Source organism: Seriola aureovittata, chromosome 4, assembly GCF_021018895.1.
Source record: "Seriola aureovittata isolate HTS-2021-v1 ecotype China chromosome 4, ASM2101889v1, whole genome shotgun sequence".
NCBI classification, from domain to species: Eukaryota; Metazoa; Chordata; class Actinopteri; order Carangiformes; family Carangidae; genus Seriola; species Seriola aureovittata.
Genome location: NC_079367.1, coordinates 29,868,687 through 29,887,874, shown reverse-complemented (window position 1 = coordinate 29,887,874; position 19,188 = coordinate 29,868,687). Strand labels below are relative to the sequence as shown.

Genomic DNA, 19,188 nt, shown 5'->3' with positions numbered 1-19,188 from the left:
TAGCTGCTCAAAGGTCTCTTAAACCCTGATCATCATGTAGTCATGCATATCCTGGTGGTGTTTCTGTTCTCATCCTCTTATGATCATGCTTTCTGTTCCTCTGTATCATTTGGCTATTTGTCCTTGTATCATCGTTGCCTTTGTTCCCTGCATCGTAAGTCATTATTCTATCGCATGTTTATTAGCATTTCACCTCCATCAAGAATTCATTTCCTGCATCATAGCTATTATTTTGCTGCATCATTATTATGGCTAAACCCCTGCATTATTAGCCAAATTCCCTGCATCATTGCTATGGCTATACCCCTGCATCATTGGCCAATTCCCCTCTATTGTTAAGGAAATTCGTTATTTCCCCTGCATCATTGCTCATCATTCTCCCTCGCAACACTGCTGGGTTTTTCTCCCCTGCATCAATATTTGCCATTTTCCCCTGCATCACTCAACACTGCAACACTCTGTTATCTCCCACATTTTGTTCTTTGTCCCTCACATCATCATTAGGTCCTCCTTTATAACTGGCCTTATTCCCTGGCATTTGGTTTCATTCCCTGATCACCGTGCAATACATAACTGTTAACATGTTTATAAATGTTGTTCTCTGCACAGTCAGGTATGGTATACCTTCTATTTTGGGGGGAAGATTCCTCTTACTGGAAGGACCTTGTAAACTGTCAAACTTTAAAATTGTCTCTCTCTCTGCCGTCATTCAGCTGTCATTTCAGCACTGCGAATAATCTGCGACCCACCTCCACCCCTTCTCCACCTCAACCATGGACGCCAGACCATCTCCAATCAAACCATCCAATCAGAAGTTCCCTCATTAAGACGTTCCCATTCGCTGAACTCCATTCCTTATCACCACCACCAGTGTCTAGACTCCGGGGGAAGATTCCTCTTATTGGAAGTACCTTAAACCTATGGATCTTGTTCATAGTGATCCACTTCCTGCCGGCGTGTAAGGGCCAAAATCCTTCTGTTCATAATAAATTTCATTTTCATGATTGAGTTTTAGCTAAGATGGAATGATTCACACAATTTAACAAACTGTGTTCTGTAATTTAACATTAGTCTGTTTTTACTGGATGATTAATTTCTTTTCAAGTAAGTAAACCGCATATTGTTCATGTGTGCTTGATGTATTGTTCTCATAAATGTTTTAACCAGTTAACCTTATGCAAATCTATGCAAAATGTGACATACCCATTATTTCATACTCTGACCACTGTTATGATTGTTTGAACCAAAATGAGGATCATGATAAACTCTACACAGGTTTCTTACTTCACTCTTGCTGCGTACTTTGATACCAGACATTTCAAATACTTGTTTTTTATGATTCTCACATCTTTATATCTTCTGATTATCTGTGCCAATGTTCTGCTGATTGTGGTTATCTGTCTGAACAGAAGCTTACATGAACCCATGTACCTGTTTCTGTGCAGCCTGTTTGTAAATGAACTGTATGGTAGTACAGGGTTGTTTCCATTCCGGCTGCTTTGGGAAAAAAGTAGGAATTCACCAATTAAATCTGTTGGATCTGTATTGGCCCCAGTACCATCCTTATTATCATGAGGTAACTTCAATAGGTTAAGCTCCTGCTCAGTCTTCCAGCATGTGCTTCGCAGTAAATGTTTTTTAATATGAAAGCAGTGGTAGGCCTCTTTTTTAATTTACAAGTTAGATTTATAAAAATAATGTACTTCAAGAATCCTAACTTCCATTTGGGCGGTTACAGCCTTTTTTTCCTAAAGTTTCCAGGTACTACCACTTTCCACCAGCTGAATGTACTGTTATATACGCGGTCCCAAGCAACAAGGTGTTTTGACACACTTGATAGCAGTTGGTTGTGGCTGTTTGTAAGTGTGAGCTTTGAGAAAAACTTCAAGGCATGTGTGTGTGTGTGTGTGTGGGGGGGGGGGGTGTATATTTCTAGATCATGTCCAATTAGCTGAGTTTACCACAGGTGGACTACAATCAAGGTGTAGAAACATCTCAGAGATGATCCAGAGAAACGGAGGAACTTGAGCTAAATTTCAATAGTCAAAGTGTCTGAATACTTCTCTCAATGTGATATTTGAGTTGTACTTTTTTTTAAATTTGCAAAAATGGTGGTGTTATGGTGTGCTGAGTGTAGATTGATGAGGGGAATTTTTTTTTTTTTTATTTTGACATAAAACTGCAACAAGACTTCTTGAATGCTCTGTAACGACCTTCATCAGTGTTCATACTCAGACCTGCACCCTGACAATTACTGTCAGAATTGAGGTCCATTCACCTTGTGTTGAAATCTCCAAACAGGTCTCCACAAACAGATCCACAAAGACACCCACATTATCCTCGGAGGGAAGGACATCTTTGGGGTTTAATGCTGTCCTTCTGACCAAGCATAGAGATGTACTTGCTGCTTGGAGACTGGTTGGATCATAACAATGGCTTCTTCCTTAATCATAAGAGGGGACTTAATGGTGGGTGATTAGCTTTTTCTAATGTCCCTGTCAACTACAACCAGGTTCGATGACATGAGACATTTGTTGCTGTAGCTGCTCCTCTCTCCTGCCAGAATGTTGTGGAGAGGATGGTTGCTATTGTCCAAGATGGCCTCCACCTCTATCAGAAGAGTCCCCTGTGGGGCCCAGTGCTGCTCATCACTGTCCCTGAGACACAGTTACCCAGCCTGACATACTGTGGTCGTCTTGTCAGGTAATCCACAATCCAGGATGTGAAGCAAGGATCCACCCCCATCCCTTCCAGCTTGTCTTTTAGAATGGGGGGTTGGATGGTGTTAAATGCACTTGAAAAATCAAAGAACATAATACTCATGTAACTACCTGGCTCATCCAAAATCCTCAACATATGTAAACATCTACTTTGCTCTTGAATGTACATCATCTGACTTAATTATTTAGCTTGAGTAACAGGAAAAAACTAAACATGGATGCTGTTGCCTTGTAAACACAATGGTGTCTGAAGTAAACTGTGTTTTGTCTTAAAGAAGACCAACAACAAATGAGCCACAAATGTATTTATTTAGTTATTGTTGTTAAATTGTATAAATGTGAATTTCCAAATGTTTGTCAATTTGATTTGTGTTTGTCTTTTATATGTATCAATGCTCCTTTTGCTGGATCTCAGGGCAGTTTTTGATACTATAGATCATTGTGTTCTTTTAGGCCGATTTGAAAGCCAATTCTGTGTTTCTGGCCTGGCCCTCACCTGGTTAAACTTCTACTTATCTGACAGTGCGTCTCCTATAATAACACTATATCGACATACTCTGCTGTGAGATATGGAGTACCCCAGGGCTCTGTTCTTGGTCCTCTGCTTTTCCCTCTCTATATTTCACCTCTTGGTCAAATTATTCGCAGTCATGGAATTAATTTCCATTGTTATGCTGATGATACTTAGCTGTATGTGCCTATAAAGGCTGATGATTCCTCTCAGATTACAAATTTAGAGGTCTGTTTGTCTGCTGTGAAAAGCTGGATGTCTATTTCAGACAAAACCGAGATGCTGGTAGTTGGCCCGACCTGACACAGACATCAGTTTGATCAAGTAACAACAACTCTTGATAACTGCGTGATTCCTCATAGTCTGACAGCCAAAAATCTGGGTGTCACTTTCGATTTTTCCCTCTCCTTTGATCAGCACATTAAAGATATCACCAAGACTGCCTTTTTTCATCTACATAATATAGCTAGGATTCTGTCTTTTCTGTCTAAGATTGATGCTGAAATCTTAATTCATGCTTTTGTTTAATCAAGACTTGATTATTCTAATGTTTTATTTTCTGGCCTGCCATGTGCTCACAGATAGAATTGTTACTAAATCCAGAAAATTTGACCATATTACACCAATTTTAGCCTCACTTCATTGGCTTCCTATCCATATCAGATCAGACTTTAAGGTGCTTTTGATGGCATATAAGGTTCTAAATGGACTTGCTCCTTCATACCTGTCTGATCTGCTTAAACCTTATACTCCATCTTGTGCTCTCCGTTCCCAGAGTTTAGGGCTCCTGTCTGTTCCAAGAGTTAAAAAGTTGTCTGCTGGCTGCAGAGCCTTTTCCTATCGGGCCCCTCTGCTCTTGAACAACCTCCCTGCTGATATCAGGCTGTCTGACTCCGTTCAGACTTTCAAATCTAAACTTAAAAGCTATTTTTATGACTTTAAGTTAGCTTCTTATTCTTTTACAAACTCAGGCTCTGTACGTGTTGCCATCCTACCACTGGCAGGTGGGCCTAAGTCTCAATAAACCAGTAGACTCAGTACAGTACAGTCCAGGTTGTCCTGCTGACGAGATCACTGTAAACTTCCTGAATATTACTGCATCATTTTTACCATTTGTTTTTTCCCTCAAGCACATGAGCGCCCAGGCTGTGTGCCTCTCTCTCCCTTCTCCTTCTCCATCTCCTTCCTGTTACTCTCTGCAGGTCCTCCTGCCTCCAGAATTGCAGCTGTAGAATTTTAAGGTAAACACAAGAAACTTAGGTGAGTTTGTTTGTTTTAGGTGAGTAGTACTGTCTTGGAGAGTGGGGGAGTAGGGGGAGGTAGAGCACAGCCTGATCCGGCGGGGGAGAGTTTAGGGGGAGGTAGAGCACAGCCTGATCCGGCGGGGGAGAGTTTAGCTCAACAAGGCATCTCTCCCTGACTCTACCTCCCTCATTCAAAATGGCCGCCACTTTCCAAAAAAAAAAAATCTAGTCCTACAGAACAGAACTGTTTAGGGGAGTTTTTGTTTGCTGAATCTGCTAGTGTGTTTTGTCCTAGTTGATGATATCGTGTTTGTGGTAGCATAGGCAAGATAAAGGAGAAAATAGTTGTGGTGTGAGGAGAGGTGATGGCTGGCATTAGGGGAGTGACTCTGGGATGCCAGTGATCACTGTCTAGCCTCCTGGAGGTGTCGTGGGACCAACAAGACGAAACACTGGTGAAAGGAGGTTCCCACCTGATGACCACAAAGACATGTTAGTTATCACTGCTCATTAGTCTGTATAGCTAAATTAATAGTTATCATAGGACTTAGGATGTTAAGCTTAGGGAGCTATTCACTTAGTCTGGTCCATTTTCTGTAGCACAAGTTTCTTGTGTTTACCTTAAAAAAAATGTTATTACCTGTCATTACTATTTTTATCAGTAGGAGCACTACAGTTGCCATTACATTACTATTGCAGTTACTGCCACTACTATCACTATTATTAATATTGCTATCATTGCACGTTCTTGTTATTTTCCTCTGTGTTATCTCTTGCTCTCTCTCTCGCTCTCTCTATCTCTCCAACCCAACCGGTCGAGGCAGATGGCCCCGCCCACCCTGAGTCCAGTTCTGCTTGAAGTCTTTCCTTGCCACTGTCGCCTAGTGCTGCTCTTGGTGGGAATTGTTGGGTCTCTGTAAATAATATTATAAAGAGAAGGTCTAGACCTGCTCTATTTGGAAAGTGCCTTGAGATAACTTATGTTGTGAATTGGCGCTATACAAATAAAAATTTACTTGACTTCAAAGGTCACCAAAAAACACAAACACAAATAAATAAAAGTAAGATAACATAATAAATACAAATGATTTAGTTGCAGTTTGTAACCATGAAATTTAATGACTCTAAATTCACCAGCTTCACACAAGCAACATGAGGTTAAAACTGATCTCATCCACTGGATCCATCGGCCCCAATGAAGAATCAAGATCCACATTGATTTGTTCTGACCTGTTCATGTGCTGCAGTGTTGTTGTTTACCTCATTTCAACAGGTTTAGGTAATGCTGATAGTATAATGTATTGTGAAACTGTGTAACAGAAAAGTGTAATTTTTAAAGTATATATTTTTGGGGCTTTTTATGCCTTTATTTGATAGCACAGTAGAGAGAGACAGGAAGTGGGGAGGCAGAGAGAGGGAGAATGACATGCAGTAAAGGGCCATCCAATGCGGGATTCAAACCGGGGGCGACTGCAGTGAGGACTGTAGCCTCTTTGCCACTGCACCACTCGACGCCCTGAAAAATGTAATTTAAAGTTAGCTAACATTACAGACAAGTACTCTTAAAATATTCACCCCTTCAATTTAATGTTGAATTGATAAGATTTCTATTTTTCCTATCAATCTACACTAAATATAACTTGACTGGAATCCAGTTTTGGTGAACTGAATGGATTGGACATAGTTTAGAAAGACCCACATTGTGGCTATACACTCAGTGAGCACTTTATTAGGAACCCCACACTAACACTGGGTAGTTCCTCAGTTCTTCCAGCAGATGTTGAAACTTTCCTCTGAGACTCTGCACCATGTTGACATGATGCATCACATCATTCTGCTGAATTGTCAGCTGCACATTCGTTCACTGCACGTTCTATCACATCCCAAAGGTGTCCTGGAGACTGGGGAAGCCACAAGATAATGTTAACCCAGCAGCAAGTCTGAGTGTGTAATTTTCAACACTGATTATTTACCTTTCATGTTACCAAAATTTTTCTACCACAAACTTTTAGTATCTTATTCCAAAAACCATATAATAAATGATTGCCATAGATAATGGTCTCTTCCTCAAAGCTGCATCATCATAAACACTCAATGGGAAAATCAATATCAGAGCACTGCCTTCCAAAGCAGTGCTGGTCAATGATTTCACTCTGGAGCATGGTCTTGATATGACTGAAGCCTGTACCAAGGCAACTCCACGTGCTAAGCAAGATGAGGTTGATGCCTTAATTAACAACCCACTTCAATCTGATCTCAAATTGAAATTCAAATCTTTTGAAGCACTCTCTTCATGTCCACCAGCCATGGCTAGATTAATGGATGGTGCTAAATTTTTGTACCTGGGTGCACATCTGGGTGAGAGATTAAAGGAGAATAGAGAGAGAGGTGAAGGCAATGGTGAGCCAAAAGTGGTCGTAAGTGTGGTTACACTTTTTGAAAGATGTAGATACCACTCCCTGCAGTATTTGTGATCACTGGACAACACGTCTAATCTGAGCAAACACCCAGACACACAAAATACATCAGAAAGCTGATGAGTGTACTGTGTTTGATAGCCTGAAATAAACTAAGTCCCCCGCAGCAGCTGCAGCTAATGTTAGCATGCCTGCGCCAAAGAAATTGAGCCCTCCCTTGACAACAAAACATTAAGTGAGGCATCATCAACAACTTCATCAACATCTTAAGGTAATTAATTAGCTTGTTGGATAAAGTTGTTGTTGGGGGTAACTGTGCATTTTTTGCTGTCTTGGTTGATGTTAGCTTAGCATTTTTACAAGCATTTACCAACACTCAGCCACTGGGTTTTAAGTAATCACAAAATGCTCTGTATTCATGAGATCATGAGAAGCTGATTCTGAACAACATTATTATATTGATTCATTATTTGAACCTCACTCCTCCTGTGATCCTGGATAATTGGGGCAAAAACCTCATTAACACTCAGGTTGGTAGATTCACCAAAGATCTCTCTCCTAGGGCAAGTTCTGGGAAAGGAGATTTCTTGCTTGAACATGGAAGCCAGGCCTACACTAATGGAGCCAAACCCAAATGGATGACATGGGGCCAGAGCGTTGTGAGCCAAGCACTTGCAAGGCTAAATCTAATGGTTGAGTGCATCACCAATTGGGCAACATGCAAACGCATTTGACCCCAGTTTATGAAAACTGGTTCTAAAGATGGGGTTTTCTGCTCTCCCTGTCCACAGCAGTACATTGAAGAACTCCTCCCTGCTTCTCCAAACTGGGAGCCGGACCTAATGCACATAATACACTGACTATATAGTACCTCATACATCTCATACGCTTAACATTGCTCCTACTGGCCCAGCTTTCTACTCTGTAAGGTAGAAACCTTCTTCTGTTCTGGAAGAAGAATTCTTCCCCTGTGCTTTTCCTTGTGTTTCTCATTTTTTGTGTTAAAAGGACTTTTTCCTTATTCAAATTATAGTATAAGGATAGAGTGGTCATATATTGTGCAGGATTTTTGGTCACATGCCATTGCTTCATATACAAGATTAAAACATAACAATGTGAAAATAGAACAAATAAATGAAAGTTGCCTTTCACTGAATAGAAATAAAATTGTGTATCAGTAGTAGGTCTGTCATCAGACAGATAAAAATAAAAATTTTGTAAAAATTTGGATGATAACTTTGTCACCTTTAGATAAAATATGTTAACTGAAGAAATTAATATTATGGACAATAAAGTAGTTAGTGCATACATTTATTGTTTTTCTTGTTATTCAAGGTGTACAAATGTGTTAGATGATCTACACTTCCTCATGGAACGTGAAAGCAGACTTTTACATATAAGGCGTATTTTGGACATGTTCAGGCCATACATGACAGGGTTGAAGAGCGGCTGGCATGTTAGAAAGTACAATGATAAAAATATTCGCAGCATGTTAGGTAAACTGCTCATATCAAACCTGCTCTGTAATATTTCAAAGAAAACCCCAAAAGAAAAGTTTAGGAGAGAAGCAAGGTGAGGTGTGCAGGTTCTGACAGCTTTCTGTCTGGTCTGTTTACAACCAGAAAAACACACTTTAAGAATCTTCATGTAAGTGTAAAGTATTACAGATACAGGAATACAGACTGTGAGAGAAGCAGCAATGAGTTCATAGATGTTATTGGCTCTGGTACCATAACAGGCCAGTTTGATGACTGAGTAGTTGTCACAGTAAACTTTATTAATGATGTTCCCACACAGCTGTAAAGAGGCACTCAAAGATGTTGTGACAAAAACAGCTAGAAAAGGAGGTAACCACATAACAGCAATAAGTAAGGCAACCTTATTAGATGTCATATGTGCATTATACTGTAAAGGATAACAGATAGCCAGGTATCTGTCATAAGACATGATGGCTAAGTTCGTAAACTCTACACTTCCATAAGAGTACAAACAGAAAATCTGCAGGAAACAAAAAGGCACAGAAACAGTGTGAATGTCAGAGAGGATCTGAACCAGCAGGAATGGAAACAACCCTGTGCTACCATACAGTTCATTTACAAACAGGCTGCACAGAAACAGGTACATGGGTTCATGTAAGCTTCTGTTCAGACAGATAACCACAATCAGCAGAACATTGGCACAGATTATTACAATATAAAAACACATAATAAATATGAAAAAAAAGTATTTAAAAATCTCTGTGTCAAAGTAGGCATCAAGTGTGAAATATGAAACCTGTGTAGAGTTCATCATGATCCTAATATTGATTTAAATCACAGTAACACTGTGCACAGACTGAACTGAGTATAATACTAATGTAACATTGTGTTATAGTTGTGTAAATGTGCAACTACTTTAAACTTTAACATTTACCACAGAGTGCAGCTAAAGCATCAGCACAAACAGTATTCAATCCACTCACAGTCAAGAAATTAGTAAGGAAACATATGACAGACAGCTCAAACTTACCACTCTCTTATTTTAAATCAACATAATGGTTAGGCAAGACACTTTAAACATTTTCTGACATCATTGTGATAATGATACTGTGACTGCTTCCTAATTGAACTGTAACTCTGCCTTTGCTTCTTTTAAATGTTTCAAGTCAGTGGATGCCCACACCAACAACTGAACTAATTATCAGAGGAACCACTGTTTTTTTTTGTTTTTTTTTTTTAAAAAACATTATCTTTATTGGTTTTATAACATGTACAGTACAAAGGCTGACTCAACAGACAATATGCCTGAACAGCCCTCCCCTCCCTCCCCACAAGGAACCACCGTTAATGATAAACGATTTTCCAATTGGTGCCACTGGCGGGTCCAGGGAATGGATCTGCCCAGTCAGAGGTGGGATATAGATTTAACTCTTTGGTTAGTAAACCTAACTTTCACTGTACACTTTACACCATTACACTTATTGATAAACATACTGTGACAGTGGATAAAAAATGAGCTGTAGAAAACCAAAAAGTCCTAAAAAACCAGTCGTCATTGTTTGTTAAACCCAATGATGCTAATGCTAGCTACATAAATCTGTCTTGTCCAACTTTGTAGGCCTAAAAAAATGTTTGCATGCCCTATTCATTCATGCATAAAGAAATAAATGTATTGAGTAAGATATAAATTGGCATAATAGAGCAGGATAGAGCAGCCAGCACTGCCAGTTCAGAGTCAGAGGATGAGAACCAGCTTGATAATGGTAGAGATATAACAGGAGACTCCAGCTTCATCCAGTGAGAAACATACTGTCTTCAGTTACAACCCATTTTTACAGAGAAGTACAGAAGACTGACGGAGAACTCTGTCACATGGTGCAAAGACAAACGCAACCTCTTCTTCTGTCTCTTAAGCCTTATTAAAATTTACAGGAGTGAGTTATATGAAAATTCATCCCCGCACAGTTGTCATGAAGAAGGAAATTAGCTATATACTGTTTTTTTTAACATGGGGGTCTATGGGGATTGACTGTCAAGACAAGAGGCCATTCAAAGAACTGCAGTTTTTGGTTCCTCTGTGCTGGCTTCATTTTTCAGCCTTGGAGGTTGCCACTCGATTGAAACTGCTATTTTGCCCAATCTACTCTACTCTCTCGAAATGTTTGCAAATGTCAAACCTGCTATAGAGTGCACGCAAACTGAGACGGGGGTGACAGCACAATGATGACTCAAAGCATACAGCCAAGACAACACCGGAGCTTCAGGACAAGTCTCTGACTGTGTTTGAGTGGTTCAGACTTAGCCTTAGGCTTAAAGGGGACCTATTATGCTTTTCTGAGTTTTCTCTTTCTTATAGTGTGTTATATAGGTTTTTGTGCATGGTCTACAGAATCCCAAGGTTCAAAGTTTACACCAAAGGGAGAAACTCTGTCAGGGCAAAACCCGATTTTCTGCAAGCTTGGCATGCCCCCACACAAGGCACAGCACATAACTACTTGAAGAGTTTTCTTTAGTTTTGTAAAGACAAAAAGACATATGTTCTCAAATGCCTGAAGAAATTGACTTAATTTTTCCACGGTTCTCCAGTGCTCCAAACATTATAGTGTGAGCTCGCACTTCAAGGACGACTGCTTCAGAAACCACACACAGTTAGACACTTCTCGCTTCTGCATTATTATTGTGGATCTGTGACGTTAACCTGATCACGTTAGTAAAAAGCAGCATAGCAAAGATATAAATGCTTAAACGTTTGTCAGTATTGACATGCTGTACCTTGTTAGTTTGGATAAATTATCCATAATATAGCCGCTCAGTTCATTTTTCAGGAACTATGCGCACCAAAGTTTAATTCATTCAGATTTACCGGCACTGTGAACAAGCACTGTCTGTCTGTTCATCCATTATTTATATTCCTTTGGTCTGGAAGTGTCCACACAAAAAAAAATCAAAAGGGTTTCTCATAAAAGTATTCCAATTCATGAATATTGTAATCCCAAGTCTTTGCAGACTGTCCACCGTCCAGCAGCTGGGTACGCTTGTTTTCTGCTCCAGTCCAGCTTGTGAAGATGGATCAGGTCTGTCCTCTTCTGGCTCAAGATCAGACTGTGCAAAACAATGAGGCAGAACTGAAGCCACCACAACCGTTTGCTTACACAAGACATGCGGAACGTGTTGTTGCCATGGTAGTTGCTGTCAAAGCTGACCAATCAGAGCACACTTGACGACAGAGGGTGAAGAGAGTACAGTATAAAATGTACAGTGGAAGAAAAACATTAAAGCATGTAAATCTATTTTAGTCGACACCAAGAATGAAATGATGAACACTAAAATGGCCATGATACTTCCTCTTTAAGTCGTATAGTCCCTCTGTGGAAATACCTTAAGATAGTAGTTCAAAGCTGCTTCCCGTCCAATCCCATTTGCCTGGCTTTTCACTGCTATGCAGACGACACCCAACTATACCTGTCATTCCCTCCAGACAACCCCACTGTCTGTGAGCAGATCTCAGCCTGTCCGTCTGACATATCAGATACCTTCAACTAAACCTTGCTAAGACTGAACTCTCCATCATGATATCAATAACTCTTCATCTCTTGTCCCAACCAAGGTTGCAAGAAACCTGACTCAGTACATCACTAAAATCTTGGCCCAGATCATGGTTATCTTTTTCCTTGACTACTGCAATGCTCTTCTGTGTGCAGTGAAATCCTTACAGATGCGGCAAGACAATGTCCTTCACGTTGTCATACCCTCTGCCTCCTAGTCCTCTCCCTCTCTCTGTGCAGGTTGCTAATTGCTGATGCCGGTCAGCTGTGCTGGAGTGCCCAGGTGTCGCTGATTGCTGTCTGCTGCCTCAGCCTACTTAAGCTCCCTGCGTCAGTCAGTCAGCGCTGGATTGTAGACTCAGCTACCGAGTTAGTTCCGTCTCCAGCTCCTGAAAAACGTATTCTAGTTGTCTCCATTCAGTCTGCCGTAGTCCCATTCTAACCTGTTTCTCTTCTGCTCAGGATCACCTGCACTCCCACCCGGCCTCCAGCTTCCAGATCCCCTGCCCGGCTCAGCTCTGCTCCCTGCCACAGTCCTCCAGCCATCATCCACCTCATCTGTCCCTTCATCTGCCCCGCACCTGCTCTTACAATAAAACTCTTTGTAACCGCCATCTGCCTCCAGTCTCTGCCAACTGAATCCACCTACCTGGTCTGTAACACACGTGACCATACTGTCAGCATCCTTCACACAAGGTAACACACACTACATGACATCCAGAATGTCCATATTATTATAATAACAGTCAAAGAAGAAGATGTGTAATTCAAATTTATAGACTATTAGCTTTAGAAAATGTTTATATTGTTGTTTGATCAGTTAACCGCTTGTATTATGATTAATTCCAGGTTTGAAGGATGTAATATGAAATCAACACTCATATTACTCCTCTCTGTCATTATTAGTGCCATTAGGTTTATATGTTATTTCATTTAATGTTTTATGGTCATGGTGGAAGACGGATGTGTGAGTTTATAGGTAAACTCTAGAATTAAACAAAAGTTCTGAGGAAAATTACTTTCTTCTCCAAGTTGAAACACAGGAGAAGATGGGTGACGCCCCTGAAACATGCGCCAGAGTAATTTTTGTAACTTTTAATCATCATCAAGTTTTCCTTTTTGAAGCTTTCTGACAATTTTAGAGTCATCTGTTCAACACCAGTCTCCTCTAAAGTTATCCAGCCAAAGTGAAGAGCATTAGAGTTTATTTCGCATCAACCCACAAGAGACGCCAGCAGATAACATCTGCACGACCACCTGCAGGGAAACTGACCAATAAACTTTGGAAAAAATTTATAACAAAGTATCTATGCCGTTTAAAAGATGGACTTGGAAGCTAATCAAAATAATGAAAATTACATGCGCATTCTTCATGTTTGCACCTGTCTGCACCTTAACCAATAGGCCTAGTCATCATCCGGATACATACATACTCACGCTGGCACATACATACATACTGAATATTTAGATATGTGTATGCATGTATGTGCAAGTGCTTAGTACCAGTATATATGTATGTGCAAGTGAAGCATTCAGTTTTGGCCTAGGCGGCTTTTCATAGGTTCCCCCACTACCTCCTTGTAAAGTTTCAGAGAGAAGGATGTTTCTGTCCCTGGTATAATAATTATCTTCGTACCATCAGGGTAGAGTAGAAAGTCGGCACCACCTTGCATATTTTTGTTGAAGTCCTTCATTTTTTGTAAATTTTTTTTATCGTGTTGTTCACACCAGTATTCTAATCTATGTTTATACAGTATTGGATATGAATGGCCTAATTCAAAAGACAAGTAATCTTTGAAACTTTACCTTCACTTGTGCCAGGCTTATCAGCATGATACATGAATTTGATGTCTGAGAAAGCAGGCTGAAGCCACAAAAAGGACAACACATTGTACTCTGTAACAGAACAAATAAAGTATCAATAGGCAAGTTCTCACAATGGTGGACCTTTCTCGGAGATGTCAAGATGTTACTAGACCAGAGCCACCTGACAGGAGTGGTGTGGCACGTAACACCTCTGTTGACTTAACATGACAGAGAGGGAACAATAATAAGACTTATGTATTGATTATCAATGTGCTCTGCATCCTGCATATCATGGTCAATGGGAGTAACTGTAGTATGTTAACCTTTTTTGTGAGGTGAGAGAGCATTTTTGTGACATGCTCAGAGAATCAAAATAAAATTATGCAGCTCTGTTGAAAATACAAATCAGCTTAAATGTTACTGACATATAGACACTAATTGTGGCCATCAACCGTTTTAACTTTTGCACTGGAGAAATCTGGTTTGATCATCATGGTATTAGACTCATGCTGCCTTGTTCACAATAACTGTCATTTTGTATTTGATTGAGGTAACTGATCTCTGTTCTGTTATTTTATCGAGGTGGTGTAATTATCACTGGTGTTCCATACATGGCAGACTAGATGTAATGTTCATTTGTACTAGGTTTTAATTGTTTGAACGTGTTTAAAATACACAAAATTTCGATGAATGATCTCTACAGTTAATCTATATTCACCCTAATGTTAGCCTAATATAATGTCTCCATGGTTACAGCTTTAGATGAATAACATTACTTAAGTGACGTAGGTTACTGCATAGCTAGCTTCATGATAACCTAACGTTGGAAGGCAGAGCAGGAAATATAAACACATTGAACAACATTGCTCATTTGTGGCAACACATAGCGACATTAGTTACCTAGCAACAACATTCCACTTCCTTTTCAAACTTCTATCAAAACTTTCCCAGTCATAGTTGTCCACCAGGAATTGTCCCGTCATCCACGACCAATAATATCGACGGACCACTGCGAACTTCCTTGGCTTCCACCATCACTTTGTCTCACAAACAATATGAAGAGTTTTACACGCGGAATATAATTAGAGCACTTATGATACACCTGTCTTGCATTGTGGTGGTGAGCTTAAATGAGGCTTCATCAATATCAGGTGTAAATGCAAAGTTACAGTCATAGTGAGGCCTTAAGTGTCACATGACTGAATGCGATCCAGCATACTCTGGGTGACTGGCAGAGTGCACCCTGCCAAGACACAAGAGAGGGCAGAGACACCCTACTGGTGCCAGTCATGAAGAACCAATCAGAGGAGTCTTTTTGAATTATCACCAAACCAGGAGTCAAGGTTTCCAAGCCAGGACAGGTTGCCACTAAACATATTCACACCAACAGAATATGTACATCTTTAAATTCTGCTGAGCTCAGTGTTCTCAGACTGAGAGAGAATAAAGGAGCCACACTGAGACTGACTACTTCTGCAAACATCAAGGAGCTGATGCGTTGCTCGTGTGTGGACTAATTAAAGCATAAACTGTTTGATGGGTTAAACTCAAGCTCTGTGGAAGTTGAAAGTCACTTAAAACAAAAACATCACACACCACCATGTTTCTCAGATCAAGTGAAAAAGAGAAAAACAAGAAAGATCACTTTTCACAAAGAACAAAGAGATACAGTGAGGTCCACAACAACATCACTGTTGACACTGATGAAGTCAGGAATGGAATTCATTTATTGTTTTTACATGTAAGCAAAGCTGAACAGATCTGCTGGCTGACCTACACTTCACCGCACAGCAGACGTTTACACATGACGCAGATTTTGGACATTTTCAGCCCGTACAGTACAGGTGTAAAGAATGGCTGGCAAGTTAGAAAGTATAATGATAATAAAATATTCAGCATATTGGGTACACTGCTTGTATCACATCTGCTTTGTAAGATTTGAAAACAACAGCCAAAAGAAAAGTTGAGCAGAGAAGCGAGGTGAGGTGTGCAGGTACTGACAGCTTTCTGTCTGGTCTGTTTAGAGCCAGAAAAACACACTTTGAGAATCTTCATGTAAGAGAAAAGGATTAAAATGAGAGGAATGATGATTGAGATGACTGTGTAAATGAGGCCATAGATGTTATTGACTCTGGTGTCAGAGCAGGCCAGTTTAACAATGGAATAATTTCCACAGTAAACTCTGTTAATGATGTTCCCACACAGCTGTAATGGCAAACTCAATGATAACAAAACTACAATGGCAAGAAAAGGGAAAATCCATGTCACAGCAATAAGCATGGCGACCTTGTTAGAGGTCATACATGTGTTATATTGTAGAGGATGACAGATGGCCAGGTATCTGTCATAAGACATGGCTGCTAAGTTTAAAAATTCTACACACACATATGTATAAACACAATAAATCTGCAGGAAACAAAACGGCACAGAAACAGTGTGAATGTCAGAGAGGATCTGAACCAGCAGGAATGGAAACAACCCTGTGCTACCATACAGTTCATTTACAAACAGGCTGCACAGAAACAGGTACATGGGTTCATGTAAGCTTCTGCTCAGACAGATGACCACAATCAGCAGAACATTGGCACAGACTATGAAAATATATAAAGACATAATAATAGTAAAATATAAGTATTTGAAAACGCCAGTGTCTGAGTAGGCACTTAGTAGGAAATATGAAACCTTTGTAGCATTTCCCATGATCGCTCTGGCTCATGAATCAGTGATAACACTGGGCAAGATGAACTAACTCCATAACATTTTGTTATAGATTTCTAAAGGTTAACTCAAACCTATATAGCTTTGCTTGTTTAGGACTGTGTGCGGCTAAAGCATTAAACACCCAGAGAACTCAATTAAAAACAGTAAAGATAACTACTATCAAAAAAAATATTTTGAAACATTGTTCAATTTTTCTGTTTCCCAGTTGTATTGTGTCACACTGAGGTAAGACATTATACATTCAACTACTGCAGTCATACTCTGAGTCCAGCATAACTGGGCTGAACCTCTGCTTCTGCTTCTTTTAACCTTTTCAAATAAGGTGACACCCACCACAGCATCACTCCAAGACCTCTTTGTCAAATAAGCCACTGGTTGATACTGATTTAGAATTCATGCCTGAAGACAGAGCAAACTTTTGTTAAGCACAAAGTGCAAAGAGCTCAGTGAGAGCAAGGAAATTAAATGTTTCTGCTTTGTTTTTTTCTTTCTGGAACTTTTTTAGTCTTTATGTGCATGTCATTATCAAATAATACACATAATAGTGCAATCACACTTTTTCCCTACCATTCCTGTCAGAGATCTATCCCTCCTAGGAGGCTGCCGCGCCGGATCCGGCGTGTCGATGGGAACGTTCCCGTTCAACAAGCTGTTTCCCTTTGGCTCATGCAGAGATCTCTGCCTGGAACCTTATATCAGCATCATTCATATTGTTTTGGCTGTGTGGATAACCTTCCATGGCTCAAGCGCATCATGCATGTCATTACCTACAAGGAGTTTTATTTCAGCATCAATGTATGGCAGCTTCACTTTCTGGCCCCACAGCTCTTTCTCAATGTCCTTCTGCAGGGGGAATATGCTCCTTTGTTACTGAGATCCTCCTTTGGTGAGTTGATTCATTTATCTTCCTCAAGTCCACTAACTTTTCTATTGTTTACTTGAGCTCATTGTAGTTAAGACAAGCTCAACTCCAATTCCTTTTTCCGTGCAAAACATTAATGAGCCCCTGGGGTCTTACAAATGCATTTGTCTCCACAATTTCGCTGACTTTCTTTGATTTGATACAGACAGGAAGAACACACTTCTCTCTGGCCCCTTCACAGGTGGTTTTCTCCAGTGCACTTGAGACAACTGTTTGCTCCAAATTTGCCTGGGAGGAAATTGTTCAGATTTTTTTGGCCATTTGGCATTTTGCTTTGCTTTTCCCTTAACATTCCTTACTGACATCAACCTTTCCTTATGAAATCCAGCTTGCCCTTGATGACACTCAACTAGTGTGCGATTTTCTCTGCTGAACAAACATGGCATAATAAGGGCAACATTTTTCGATGATCTTGTCGGACAGTCTTTGTCATTTTCTGTCTCTCTTGCTGTAGCTATATTGGTAGCAAAGCTGCTTCCTTTTTTCTTGACCTTTCTTTCCATCAAAGAAATTTTCTTTTTCTTCCTTTCTACAAAGGTCATGGCGAGATGTGTGAATCTAACGCTCTTGTGGTTCTTTTCCTGAATCTCAACACATTCCACCTTTCTCTAACTTTGTAGGGCAACTTTGTGATGATCACCCTCAGATTTGGGTTATCCAGCTCCTCCGTTGTCCGTGTCTTTCAATCCATTACACCAACTCAAAAGGGAGAGTGAAAAGTTGTTGAGTGCCAGGTCATCCTCTACCTTTATTTGAGGCTGCTTCAACACTCTTTCCATCACTGCAGTTGCAATTTTCATTGCATTGTCGTAGTGGTCTTCCAACAGGTGCATGGCCTCCTGGTAATCATGGTCAGGGCACATGTACAGTACAGCAGTACAGCCTATCTGTGTGTTTGTGACCCGAAGCAAAGTGGGTCAGCACCAAAAAAAGGAATAACTCGCTAGCAGACAAGCTAGCAGTGGATGTTTACTGCCAGACCATGATCCACTAGATCGTGTTACCATAGACACACTGTCCATATGAGTTACCTCAACATCACATGCTGGAGACTCTTTATTGCAGTAAATCCATTAAACAGCACACGGTCAAAACATATGGATCTAAACTCTGCTGACTCAGTGTCTTATTGGCACTGACTTATCCAAAACACTAAACTGTGTTACAGCATAATTACCTGTTGTAACCTACAACTATGCACCTGTACTCTAACAAGTTACAGTGTTAACGGAGCAAGAAGCGTGACCTGAGCATAGTCCATTATTCAACACACTGACTATTGTATGAACTTGAATAAAATCAGAATGTAAATGGGGCTACCGTGATTAGTCGCCATAAACAAAAACAATATTTTAAGTCCAGTAATAGTGTGAGCTGGATCAATAAGGGCCGGGATAAGATGAAATAAAATCCGAACAGTTCCCATTCCTACAGCTGGCTACTGTCTGAGCACATCAGTTCAAATCCCTTCACTAGAAGTCTTGTTTCACCAGTGTTACTTTGTTATTAATATTTTTTATGCCGCACAGTGAGATCACTCACAAAAAAGTGAAGGATTACTTCATTTGTAACCGTCGTGAATTCAGTACTATTACAACCAGGCAAGGAATTTCACAGCAGCCACATTGGCCACCGGCTGTTGTTGACCCTCCCTCTGGTCCCTGCATTGGGTTTGCCTGTGAAATTGACCATCAGTACTAATAGTTCTCCATTGTTGATGAGCGGTTGGAAGAGTTAAGAGTTCAGAAAGATGATGATCAATTACCCTGGTTCAGAGTCAGAGAGAGAGGGAGCGCAGTGGAAAACTACTGCTCTCCACCTGAT

At 40.3% G+C, this 19,188-nt stretch overlaps 2 protein-coding genes across 2 annotated transcripts in view; one reads left to right on the top strand and one right to left on the bottom strand.

Annotated features, from left to right (window-relative positions):
• Nucleotides 1–19,188, top strand: part of LOC130167817 (olfactory receptor 11A1-like) — a 55,382-nt gene that overhangs the window by 24,768 nt on the left and 11,426 nt on the right. The window contains exon 2 of the mRNA XM_056374316.1: nucleotides 714–1,417. Coding sequence (XP_056230291.1) covers nucleotides 1,249–1,417 — 169 coding nt within the window. The 5' untranslated portion in view covers nucleotides 714–1,248. The remainder of the gene's footprint in view (nucleotides 1–713; nucleotides 1,418–19,188) is intronic.
• LOC130167447 (olfactory receptor 11A1-like) lies at nucleotides 15,495–16,421 on the bottom strand. The gene has a single exon (XM_056373657.1). The coding sequence runs from the start codon at nucleotides 16,419–16,421 to the stop codon at nucleotides 15,495–15,497; it is 927 nt and encodes a 308-aa protein (XP_056229632.1).